Here is a 13,651-nt window from a genome sequence, read left to right as displayed (position 1 = left end):
TCGGTGAGATGGGCGTACATGGAGTCACAGATCAATAGACACGGAGATTTGTGGAAAAAGCCATTAGGTCCCCTGACGTAAACTTCCTGACTACGGTAGCCATAATGCTCCAACAATCCATCAAGCGGTACAGTGCAGCTTCGTAGCTTACCAAAGTCATTCTAAAACATTTGGACAGATTTTTGAGCACTGTGTACCACGTAAAATCGGTTCGAGGTCAGTAAGCACAACCAGAATTAATACGTAAGGCGCACCGGATTATAAGGCGAACTGTCGATTTTTGATAAAATTAAAGGATTTTAAGTGCGCCTTATGATCCGAAAAATACTGTAATTTTATGCCCATGTATTTCTAAAAGTATAATTTATGAACAAGGCAAATTATACGGCAATATACTGTTAATGGAAGTGGATGCAGAGATTGTTATTCATTGAAAAATAGAAATAATAGTACTAAGGAAGAAAAAAATTGTTGACTGTAATTAAAACACACCATATAAAGGTTTTTGTGCGGGGGGTAGGGGATTTCTTTTACATACTGCACACTGAAAACCCTTTCCTTACCTTGGTATATTTACAGGGAGATTTCTTTCAAAATACCAACTTTGCCTTCAGATTTTCCATGCAATATATATCTATAGCCTATGGCTCTTGAAAACAAGTATTTGGGTTATATACTATTCAGTTATATGCCAGAATGCAACTTTTTCAAACGGGCATAAAGATTTGTGTTGTGTATAGTGTTGATTAACATCCATTAAATGTCAATATTGGAACTCTAACTTATGAACCCTACACCTGCATACAGTACTTCAGCATTAGCTGTACTTAATGATGTAGTAGCGTTTTTTGCAAGTGTAGAAAAAGTACATCATTCTGCTAATCTGTATTTAAGTGTCATTTTAAATACAAGTAGTAAGGTGATGCAAGGCAGAATAGACTTCAGAAAGTTGCAAAACAGTTTCACCACCATTGTCAATTAGGATGGAATTTAAATTTTTCTTTTCATTAACAGTGCACACATGAGTGTTCTTTGGGTACTTTGGTTCACTCCCACATCAGGATATGCATGGTAGTTAAACTGACATTTTAATTTGGTCCTTTGTAAATGAGCATAGGTGCATGCCTTGTGATTAACTTCCTTCTTTTCAAGGCTTTGCTATTGTCTTGCTTATAGTACTATAGGGAAATGCTATGGCTTCTGTGCATTCAGTACCTGCCAAAATGAGGGGAGCTTGTGATACTTGCTGTACACAATAGGATTTTTAAAACTGTTCTGTAAAGTCATGAGGGATTCATGTAATAAATCATTTCCTGCAATTCCTAAATGTGTAATCAGACATCCTCTAAGCAACGGGATGCAGCAGCTATATTTGTTGAAAGTAACATGTTCTCTCTCTGTAGTGCGATGCCGGCCTTAAAGTTCTGCTTGAAAGCACCATTTGCTGTGTCCTTAGAATGTGGTGACTACATTCTTGATACCTGCTTATATTTCATGCTGAGAATTCCTTTTTGGTTAATGATGATAAATGCACAAAAGTATTTTGGATAAAAAGCTATTTTCTTTCACCATTCATGTGGAATGCTGGTAGCAATGTTAACCTTATAACACTTAAAATCTTAAAACTGAATTGATATTTATAGCCTGCACTTGAAGTTAACTTATATATTTACTAGGGGGCTTCGCTCGCCAATCCCCCCACCCTATGCTACGCACTAACCACTTCACGACTCAGACACTCGCGTAAGTGGATTTTACTTTCACCAAACAACAAATCTTTTAATTCTCGCGGATATGCCTCTTCATTGGGAAGTAACACTACTTTTCCCTGATGGCAACACGAATTAGACAATCTACAAGTCTCCGACTTAAAGTTTGATCTCTTTTCATTGTTCTGTTATTTCACGAGTAATAATTTCTGTTTGTTTGCGCTAATGCGATCTTTACTATCATTTTTTTGAGACTTTTGAATTTTAGTACTTTCATTATCTCTAACCTGCTCTTCATGTGTATCTTGCCATCGTTTTTGAATTCTTTACGACATTCTACTTTGTCATCTACTCTTTGTCTTTTATTTCCGGCCCTGGACATGGTTAAATCCCTTGGCACAAAGTCTCGTCTTGCGGGACGTAAAAGTATCTCTCTGAAAAGTCTCGTCCCAGGATTTTTTTTATTATAATGGAGAGATATACATTTGAAGTGCAGTAGCAGAGGCAGTAGTGAAGGAGAGAAAATGAAAACAAAACTGAGTGCTATTATGAATAATGTGGCTCATCCTCTCTCTGACGCACCAAATTATTCAGCAAAAGTGTGTCAAGAAATACTACTGGGGCTCCTTTATGGCAAAAGCAATGTGCCTATATAATGCCTAACTGTGACTGTAACTGCCAAGTCAGATGTTTTCTTTCTTTTTAGTCCTTCTGGTGTGTTCAGGCCATAGTGTGTGTGTATATATATTTATTATTTATGTAATGAGCTTAATGTAAATACAAATTTCTCTCTAACAAAAATAGTATTTGTTAAAAAGCAGAAATGTTATTTTAAAAAGATACCGCATCGTTGGTGCATTCTGCTATTATGTCCAAGCAGGCATGAACTAAAGTAAAAAAAAAAAAATAATAAAAAAAAAGATGACATGGAGTGCAGTTTGCTCCAGGCCAAGGAGTGCTTTTGGAGGAATTTCTTACCAAATGTCATTAGACTACACTGTTGTTCTGTTTACCTTTTTTGGACAGCATAGTTGCACACTGATAAGCAATAGTGACTTATGAATCATGGGTTTGAATCTCATGCCTGGTTGTTATCAATTTAAAATGTCCACATTATTCCTATATCTCTCTAGGCTTTCCTCCCACATATCAAAGTAAATGACTCAAGCTCAAACGCAGCAGTGTATACAAAGATTATTGTTCTAGGTCACAGGTGTCAAACTCCAGGCCTGGAGGGCCGCAGTGCATGCAGGTTTTCTTTCTAACCCTTTTCCTAATCAGTGCCCAGTATTCACTGCTAATTAACTTCTTTTCCCTCTATTTTAATAGCCCTGTTTTTAAGTATAAAGTCTTCTTAATTGATTCTTTTCTTCATTAAATAACTGCCAAACAGAAATGAGACATGAAACGAGTCAACAGATGACCAGCTATATTAGGGCTTCAAACTCCAACCAGTTCCTTAATGAGAAGCTGATTCTCACTGTTAATTAAACCTGTTATTCAATTCCATGGCTTGTTGCTGCTCTCTTTTTGCCACAGCAGACATTTCCAAAACTGTTGATATTCTGTTTTTTTCTAAGAACTCCTAAAATGTTTTGGTAACCTGAGGGATCAACCTTACTGAGACCTTCATCTTTATTTTCAGATTTTGTTTGATGGGTACAGGTGAGCTGGTCATGTCCTGCTTGTTTTATGTCTCATTACTGTCCGGCTGCTAATTAAGGAAAAAACAACTAAGGGGCCTGAGTCTAGCTAATTAAAGCTGAGGCTAAAGAAGTTAATTAGCATCAAAAACTGGTCACTAATTAAGAAGATGGTTAGAATAAAAACCTGCAGCCACTGCGGCCCTCCAGGACTGGAGTTCCACACCCCTGTTCTAGGTTATGTAACACCTACTGTAAGGAAAGGTCCCTTCCATTCATTAACATTACCATTAAGTTTATTTGTACACAGCACACATTTAGTCAAAATATTGTGCATATTTACATAAAGATCTTGTATAGTTAAAATACACTAAATAACATTCAGTATTATACCATATAATATTGTATGCACATAAAAATATTTCACTTTAAGTATCTAATTTCTTATTAAATAAACATATATTCTAGCAAACCGCATTTGACTTGAACATTTTTTTAATCAATAAAAAAATAAACATAGATCAAAGTATGCTTTTTTCCCTGTCCCTCTCTATAATTGTTCAAAGGACTTCAATTCCAAATATATTTTAGTCTTTTATCTATACTAATAAAAGGCAAAGCCCTCACTCACTCACTCACTGACTCACTCACTCACTCACTCACTCACTCACTCACTCACTGACTCATCACTAATTCTCCAACTTCCCGTGTGGGTGGAAGGCTGAAATTTGGCAGGTTGATTCCTTACAGCTTCCTTACAAAAGTTGGGCAGGTTTTATATCGAAATTCTACGCGTAATGGTCATAACTGGAAGCAGTTTTTCTCCATTTACTGTAATGGAGATGAGCTTCAACGCCGTGGGGGCGGAGTTTCGTGTGACATCATCACGCCTCCCACGTAATCACGCAGTACATAGAAAACCAGGAAGACCTCAAAAAGCGCTCAAGAAAACATGCATTATATAATTGAGAAGGCAGCGAAACAATAAGAAGCGAGTTCTGCTACTTCGGAAACAAAGCACGATGTAAACCTACACTTTAAATTAAGTTCATAGACAGGCTGCCGCTGGCGTTTGTAATTTAGTGCCTGCCCATAGAAGGCCGTCCGTCAGCGGCAATCCAATAGCAAACTGCCACGGGTAAATATTCACGGGTGAAGGACTGTGCTTATGGAGAGGAAGATGAGATGGTCAGGGTGGTGTTTGACACAAACTCAGCGAAACTGCGAGAGAAAGTTTTAAGTGCCAGGACTAAGGTAACATTAAATAAAGCTATGGACATAGCACGAGATGGCACCAGCACAGCTGGGAACCTTCGATGCAAGTACACCGAGTGGCTCGCGTGAACTGGCGCAGTGCACAGATAAAAGCAACAGTTCCAAAGAGCGCTGAACAAAAACCGAATTACACAGTTGAAAAGGCAGCAAAAAATATGAAGCGTCTGATAAGCATATTCATAAATGCAGCTACTGTGGAAACAAAGCACACGGTGGAAAAAGTCAATGTCCGCTAAAGGAAGACAGTGTAAAAAACCCGTGCATGCAGTGTGTCAGGTCTCAGATAAAGAAGAAGACGAGCTGTTTATTGATGCAGTAAGAAACGAATCGATGAATGAAACCTGTCATCTTTACAGCGATTGACAAACACGGAATGTAACTTGAACACAACACATCGTACAAATACGACCCTGATTGAAAGAAATAATGATAATCAAATCCTTGATGACAGCAACATTCAATAACACTCACAAAACAATTACTGTATATTGACAATCATGTTACGTTATTTTTAAAATGTTCCCTTTTCTTTTCATAACTTCTACTTCTCCACTGCGATACGCTGGTATATATTTAAATGTATATATATACCCCTATCTACAGTACATACTCGATAGACAAGCCACATGCTGTGGCTCAATTGTAGAGTCTTAAGCCTCTAATGCCGACATTCGAGGTTCGATTCCCGAGAGGGATGCACTGAGTATGTACGCTACTGATTCATTTTACCTTCGATCTCCTTGGTTTGGGACGTATGAAAAATATTCGGTTAACGCAGAATCATGTTACGTTATTTTTAAAATGTTTCCCTTTATTAGCACAAGCACAGCTGAGAAGCTTCGATGCATGTACTCCATAACGTTAAAAAAATAACGCATTTAATCACACTTTCAATTCCAAGCAAGCGGGAACTTTTGTCAATGCATCATTTCCTGGTACATCCATTACACTGATGCACACATCACAGCTACAAAAATGTTAGAGTCGGAATAAAGCGCGTTCCTACGACTGATCATTTCGACTTCCCGAAAGCCTTGATAAAAGCGTGGTTTTGTGCACACTGAAAAGCAAGCAAAATTAGATGCATTACAGAAAGCAGACTTTGTGGCTCTTACTGGGGATCATTGGACTTCCGTGACCGTTAGTAATTCTAATTACATCTAATTACAAAATGTTCAATGATCACACTGTTTTAGCCTAATGTACAAAATAATTTTGGCTAAGGTTACTCAGAGTTTAAAGATTAAGTTGGTCAAATTACCTTTTATGTTTCTGACTTATTTTTTAAGAAGAAAAACTGCACTTTATGTTGAAATTTTGGTTATTATTATTTAAAGACAATACTATTCTGAAAATCTACTTAAAGTACTTAAACTACCACTTTATTTTTAAGTCTGCCCAATTTTAACCAGGGATGATATTTTTGTTTCTGTTTTGAATTCAAATGCAGTTTAAAGGCTTTTTTTCAGAAATTAAAACAGCTTCAGTTTACAATATTCATGTACATGTCTATTATTTGATTCTGTCGCCCACTAAAACACTTTTAAATTAAAAAAAAACATTTGCGATTTGGGGCAAATTTACGTCGATTACATACGATTAATCAAGATTAATTCTTACACAGCCTCTAATTAATTGGATTAATTTTTTTAATCGAGTCCCACCCCTAATATATATATATATGTGAATATATATATGTAGATTTGTATATATATAAATGTGTATATACAGTATATATGTAGATATGTATATGTGTGTATACAGTATGTATATATACAGTATGTATATATATGTATGTGTGTATATGTATATATATATAACTGTATATATATGTGTATAGATGTGTGTGTGTATATATATATATATATATATATATATATATATATATATATATATATATATATATATATGCCAGCAACACTCATGACAATGACAAAACAATTACATTGTCAATCATGTTACGTTATTATTAAAATGTTTCCTTTTCTTTTTACTTCTCGCTGCCAATCGCAGGTATTTTGCTATATATATATATATATATATATATATATATATATATATATATATATATATATATATATATATATATATATATATATATATATATATATATATATACAGATATATATATATATACAGATATATATAAATAGATAGATATGACAACAACACTCAATATCAATGACAAAACAATTACATTAACAATCATCTTACGTTATTTTTAAAATGTTTGCTTTTCATTTTCATAACTTTATTTTGCTAGTGATAGTATAATAGTCAACACTACTCCTCTCAGCCTCTGGGTTTTCATTTCGATTTGTATGTTATCCCCATTTCTTCTTAAATATTCTTAAATTACTCTGGCCTCCTTCCACAAGAGAAAGATGTGATGGTGGGGTTTGATTTCTTTGGTATCCCACTGTGGTTTTATTCCTGTCACGAGTCTAATGTAGCCAAGATTGGCTGCAGCTCACAGTGACGCCGATTTGAAGTTAGTGAGTTAACGCATAAGCTTATGGTTCATTAAGTACTAGACTTGGATAACAAACCAAAAATCACATTGTAATCAACACGATTGTCAAAACAATTATATTGGAATTACTAATTAGGATGGGTTTGTTTAATAATGAATCAATCTGTTAAATTAATTTTTAAATGCATTATACAATGAAAATAGAAATTTAAATTGAATAGAAATTAAATCGTGAATAGAGCACAGTTTATATTAGTAATATATTTTTGCCAATTTAGGGTTGAAAAAAGGCCAGAAAAAAAAGCGAGGATTCAGTGATGATGGCAGTATCTTAGCTACAGCAGAGGAGGTAAGACTTATTTTTTTTTTAAATGACAGTAAAACAGTTTACAATGTTAAATTTTTAATGAGTAAAAGTTTGTGAATTGTCTGGATTTCTGCTTGAGTCAAACCTAATCTGATCTGGACCAATGCCATATAAAACTATACTTTTGACATTCTGATTAAGTAAACTGCAAAATAGAACACTACACATCATCATATCCATTATTGATTATATTTTTTTAATACTCAAATTTTTGCAAATGATGTTTGCAAAGGAAGTATATTTTTAAGAAGCACCTGAACATAAGTAGGCTGGAAACCGATCAGATGGTTGTTAGTAGCTCATTTCCAAACTGTAACAAATGTACTAGTTCTGCTTTGACTCTGTTGAAAGATGGAAGCATCTGTCTTTTTTGCAACTTTTTTTCTTAAGAAAATATCCATTACCATTTTTCTTTGTTCAGACATCAATCGATTAAGCAATTACATGTAATATTTTTGGGTAATCAGAAGTGATTTATAAAATGCATAGCTCAAAGCATGTTTTTCTTCCCTTTCATGTCACTTTGTGCTCTTTGAGAATCCATAGTTCCTCTTCACATACTGTATAGTATAAATCTGCATTCAATTGCACATGTCAGCAGAAATCTAGACACTGTCTTGGCCTTTCAACTAAGAAGGACTGAGGCAAAACCACAAGGGGGTTCCAAAGTAAAGGAAAAAGATGGTATTCCATATTGAAAGAACAGCTACAGTCATAGCCGAAATTATTGACAGCCCTGCAATTTTCCCAGAAAATGCACCATTTCTCCCAGAAAATTGTTGCAATTACACAAATGTTTTGGTATACACATGTTTATTTCCTTCATGTGCATTGGAACAACACAAAAAAAAGAGAAAAAAGGCCAAATCTGACATCATTTCACACAAAACTCAAAAACTGGGCTGGACAAAATTATTGGCACCCTCAACTTAATATTTGGTTGCACGCCCTTTAAAAAAAATAACTGAAATCAAGCGTTTCCTATAACCATCAACAAGCTTGTTACACCTCTCAACTGGAATTTCTGACCACTCTACTTTTGCAGACTGCTCAAGGTCTCTCAGATTTGAAGGGCACCTTCTCCCAACAGCAATTTTGAGATCTCTCCATAAGTGTTCAGTCGGATTTAGATTCGGACTCATTGTTGGCCACTTCAGAACTCTCCAGCGCTTTGTCTTCAACCATTTCTGGGTGCTTTTAGAGGTATGTTTGGGGTCAAACACCCATTACCTCTGACGCAGACCCAGCTTTCTGACACTGGGCCTTACATTGCACCCCAATATAATAAATAGTCTTCAGATTATAATAAATAGTCTTCAGATTTCATGATGCCTTGCACAGAGTCAGCAAATATCCCCAAAATATCTTAGAACCTCCACCATGTTTTACTGTAGGTACTGTGTTCTTTTCTTCGTAGGCCTCATTCCGTTTTCTGTAAACAGTAGAATGACGAGCTTTATCAAAAAGCTCTACCTTGGTCTCATCTGTCCACAAGACGTTCGCCCAGAAGAATTTTGCTTCCTCAAGTACATTTTGGCAAACTCAAGTCTGGCTTTTTTGTTTCTGTGTCAGCAGTGGGGTCCTCCTGGCTCTCCTGCCATAGCATTTCATTTCTTTCAGATGTCGATGGATAGTTGGAGCTGACACTGTTGCACCCTGAGTCTGCAGAACAGCTTGAATATATTTTGAAGTTGATTGGGGCTGTTTATCCACCATTCGGACTATCTTTCGTTGCAGTCCTTTATCAATTTTTCTCTTTCATCCACGTCCAGGGAGATTAGCTACAGTGCCATGTGTTGTGAACTTCTTGATTATGTTGCGCACAGTGGACAAAGAAACATGAAGATCTCTGGAGATGGACTTGTAGCCTTGAGATTGTTGATATTTTTCCACATTTTTTGTTCTCAAGTCCTCAGACAATTCTCTTCTTTCTGTTCTCCGTGCTTAGTGTGGCACACTCAGACACACAACAGAAAGGTTGAGTCAACTTTTCTCCATTTTAACTGGCTTCAGGTGTGACTTGTTATATTGCCAGCACCTGTTTCTTGCCAAAGGTGAATTCAAACAAGCATCATATGCTTGAAATAAAACAATTTACCCACAATTTTGAAAAGGTGCCAATAATTTTGTCCGTCCCATTTTTGGAGTTCTGTGTGTCACCTGGAAACACTCAAAACTGTGTAATGCAAAGAACAGCAAGCCATTATTCTTTTTATTCAGCTGTCAGTTTTTACCTTTTGACTATTATTTTAAAGATGCATTTGAATTATAGTTAGCTAATGAAGTACAATTTAATAGGCAATGTTTTTGCATTGTCACATGTACAGAATACAATTAAATTCTTACTTGCCTGTCCAATCTACTTGCAACACATCTAGGGTGGATTATGTAATAAAGTTGTTGGGTAAAATTCTTTTCATCTTAAAGGTTATATTGAAAACATCTGCAGTTAAAATAAGACCACTACATGGCTCTCCAAAAGCTGTGCTTAAACAAAAATAATAAACAATTCACTAATTAAAATATATATATTTCAGGGTGAAATTCTAGGGTATAAAACATTCTTCTTATAACTTCCTTGTCAGGCAGGCAATTGTTTATATAATATAATGTTTTTTTATGTAATGGTCATTATTCCTCTTACAAGTTGTTACAAATTAACTGTAGGAATTTGGCAGTATTTTTTTTTTTTTTTTCTGAGCTGGATCTTCCATTGTGGTGTGTTTCTTTTCCTCGCTAATTGTTTTACTCTTATTTGTAAGCATTATTTGTTCCTGTTCTAAATCTGCTAATCAGAACAGATGCTTGTGATTGCTTGATATTTACTTTGCACCAAAAAGTGCATGATAGTATGTAATAATGTAGAATGTAATCTGTTTTTCATTTTAATATTAAAATTCAAACTAGTAGAGTGCAACTATGTATTTATGAATGCTCAGACCCCAATTTCCAGTATGTACATGATTTAATATGTAGGCCCAGTTTATTTGTTAAGCAATGGACCGCTTTTTACTTAAAGTATACATTTTTCAGTCGTTTTTTTCCATAGTCATTTACTCTCTATTAACATGTTAGAAAAGTTTAAATTTCTCAACTGAACCTAAATTGTACCTGATACAGTTGTAGATAATGTATAGCAAGTTGACAAGAGTATTTTTCTCATGACTTATCGAAGTAATGAGGAACACAAAATGCTATTTAATTTTATAACTTGTTTTCTTGTCCTTCTGCAGTTTGGATATATGCTGGATGACAATATGGGGTCAAAGTTTGATAATATTGGACTAAATGCAATGGCAAACAAGGATAATGCAGGTAGGTGTATACATTGGATGACTGGGAATATGCTCATGTGCCAAAATATCGGTTTCCTTTGAAAGTACAGGTTGAGCATCCCTAATCCAAAATACCAGAGACCAGAAGTGTTTCAGATTTTGTAACATTTGAATATACATAATGAGTGACCTTGTGGATGGGACACAAGTCTAAACACAAAATGAATGTTGCATATATACACACAGCCTGATGGTAAGTTTAATTTTATTTTTATTTTTTTAATAATTTTGTGGAACAAAGTTTGTGTACAGTAGCACAGCACAATATCTGTATTAGCTGTTGAACAACAGCAACAATAAAATGCCGTAGTTTGATTAAACTTACAACAGAGAATAAGTAAAAAACACAGTGAGTAATACACATAGTTCTAGTGGTGATAACAGTTAATAATAAACTGGCACCAATGGAGATTCAGAGCCCATATTCCCTCCAAGATGTGCAGCCGCACACGTTTGGCATGTGTCATGCAGCACTTTAGAACTGCTGGGCAGGTGTTACCATGCCAAACACTCCCCATCCCGTGTAGTAGTTTGGAAGTGCTACATAGCGGTTATTGCACCTTTCACCTTTTGTAATGCACTCATTGCTCACTGTTCAGGAGTCTGGTGCTTTGCAGCACTTAATACTTCACTAGGGACCAACATAGCACTTAATATAGTTGTGCTTCACATCATTCAAAATTCAAAGGGAGATTCAAGGTCTGCCGTAAATGGTAAATACCAACTAATGTGTTATTCACATCCGCTCATCAGTAACATTGATCAGAGCTCATGTTGGGCAAGCGAGGTCAAATGTGTAATTTTTCACTTGTGGCGTCACATTGGAGCTCAGAAAGTTTCAGATTTTGAAGCATCTGATTAAGGATGCTTAACCAATATCTCAAAAAAAAAAATAAAGTGTGTGTCTTTAACATGTTAAAGTTAGATTTATATGACCAGTCTTGTATCTTAAAGATAGATGTACCTATATGTAACTATATTATTACTACTCTTCTGCTGTCCAGCTTGATGTGTAAGCACTAAATGGTGCATGTGCCATGTTTTGAAAGAAATAGTTATTAAAAAAATATCTATTGGTTGTATAGCTAGAATCTTATGCTTAACATTCAGGCTCATTTGTTATCAGCCAATTTCCTCTGGACTAGGACCTACCCGCAACACATTTGACAGTTGTATAAAAATTATGCAGAATCTATAAAAGTGAAAGCATCTATAAAATAAGGCACAGATTTCTGTTATCGTTGAGTTTCTGTTGTTCCTGGAAGACCTCTAGTCAGTCATCTTTTAAAACAATCTGTGACAATACAAGGGAAGGATTGGTGTTCAAATGGTAGGGTCTTTTACTTCTATAAATAAGATGCCTCCTTTTTCATGCCCTTCCTGGTGTCTAATGTCAGAAACTGGGTTTAGAATTGAGTGGTTTTCCTGGAACAGCAGCAGCTTTAATGTTGTAACAAACAGAAACTGACAATATCAAATTCATCCCGGTGATAAGGGAAGGTCTTGGAATTTATTTTAAACAAGGCCCACAAGGTGTGGAAGAGAATTTATAGTGAAATTAAATAACTCACTTCATGTTTGCCACTTGAATTTCACAGTCTGTACCTTACAGTTCACAAGGAGAAATAATTACTCCACATTTGCTGTTTCCTTTGTAAAGTCGGGGCTTATAAGTAGGGTGTCCAAAGGTACTTTCCTTTGAAATAAAAGGTAACAAAAGGCTTAAAAGTGACAATTTGAATACAAAAGGCAGGTGCTCCAGAACACTACGACCCAGGACTGTAACAAGAGCCTGCTGTTTTGCTCTGAATGTTGCTACATCAAAATATCATATAGTATCAATGTGACTGACACAAACACCCAGCTTTGAATATTCATGGCTAGTTGTTCACCAGTTGTAGCTAACAGAGACATCTGTTTCACAAACTCAATAAATGCATTCATCAATTTATCACTAAACGACTGTAAAAGTGCCTACAAATTTCTGTATCTGTGAAGGCTTTATTGTGCTTAGCCAGTGTGTATGTAGCTTGGAGAGAAGAACTTGTTACCCCTTATTAAGTTAGTGAACAGGATTCACTGAAAGTGTTATGTTTGTGAATGTAATGGGCCTCACATTGTATTCTTTGCATATGTTTTGAAATGACAAGTTTGTATTGTTTTTGAAATTGCGATTTTTGATATTCATGTTCCTCTTGACGTTTTGACAGAAAGAGATGGTTGCTAATTTATTTTGATAGCTAACTTGCAATATGAATTTTAAATGTTATCCTAGATAACCATTAAAAGTTCTATGCCTTTCATGGGAAAATTAAACCAAGCATTTAAATAATTAATCTTGCTTATTTGGATAACGCCGCAATGAATTCAGTGCAGTTTGCACTTGATGATTCCTTTTCTTCTGTGGCTGTAAAATTAGCACATATGAACTGACTTGACTCACATGGTGTGAAATTGAATAAAAGTTTCCCAGTGTGAATGAGGGAGTATGTTTGTTAAAGTGTGTGTGGGTGTTTCTAACTGAGGGGGCATTTGGTTGGGGCTACAGAGGCCTCTGGCCCTAAGAATATTTACTATGTGGCCCCAGGTCAAATCTATTTGATTACCTTTGCTGTACATATTTAAGCTACTTAAATATAAATATGTAACTTATTTAATCAAAACAAATACTCTAGTGCAAGTTTCAGAAGGGTACATAAGTGTATATAATATAACACCGCTGTTGAGTGGATATTCTACATACAATCAAGTAAGTGATAGATAGATATGCTGCTTATCTGATTTTACCTCTTAATTAAAAGACATTTCAAGAGAAATTCAGCATTAAGAGTACTGTATTCTTTAAAACA

General features: G+C 35.3%; 1 protein-coding gene across 1 annotated transcript in view; it reads left to right on the top strand.

Annotated features, from left to right (window-relative positions):
• The window catches only part of cebpz (CCAAT enhancer binding protein zeta), a 73,398-nt gene that overhangs the window by 55,900 nt on the left and 3,847 nt on the right, over nucleotides 1-13,651 (top strand). The window contains exons 14-15 of the mRNA XM_039748095.1: nucleotides 7,379-7,449; nucleotides 10,701-10,782. Of these exons, the coding sequence (XP_039604029.1) occupies nucleotides 7,379-7,449; nucleotides 10,701-10,782 (153 nt within the window). The remainder of the gene's footprint in view (nucleotides 1-7,378; nucleotides 7,450-10,700; nucleotides 10,783-13,651) is intronic.

This window comes from Polypterus senegalus, chromosome 3, assembly GCF_016835505.1.
Source record: "Polypterus senegalus isolate Bchr_013 chromosome 3, ASM1683550v1, whole genome shotgun sequence".
NCBI lineage: Eukaryota > Metazoa > Chordata > Cladistia > Polypteriformes > Polypteridae > Polypterus > Polypterus senegalus.
Note: the sequence above shows the minus strand (reverse complement) of the source record. Positions and strands in the feature narration are given on the sequence as shown.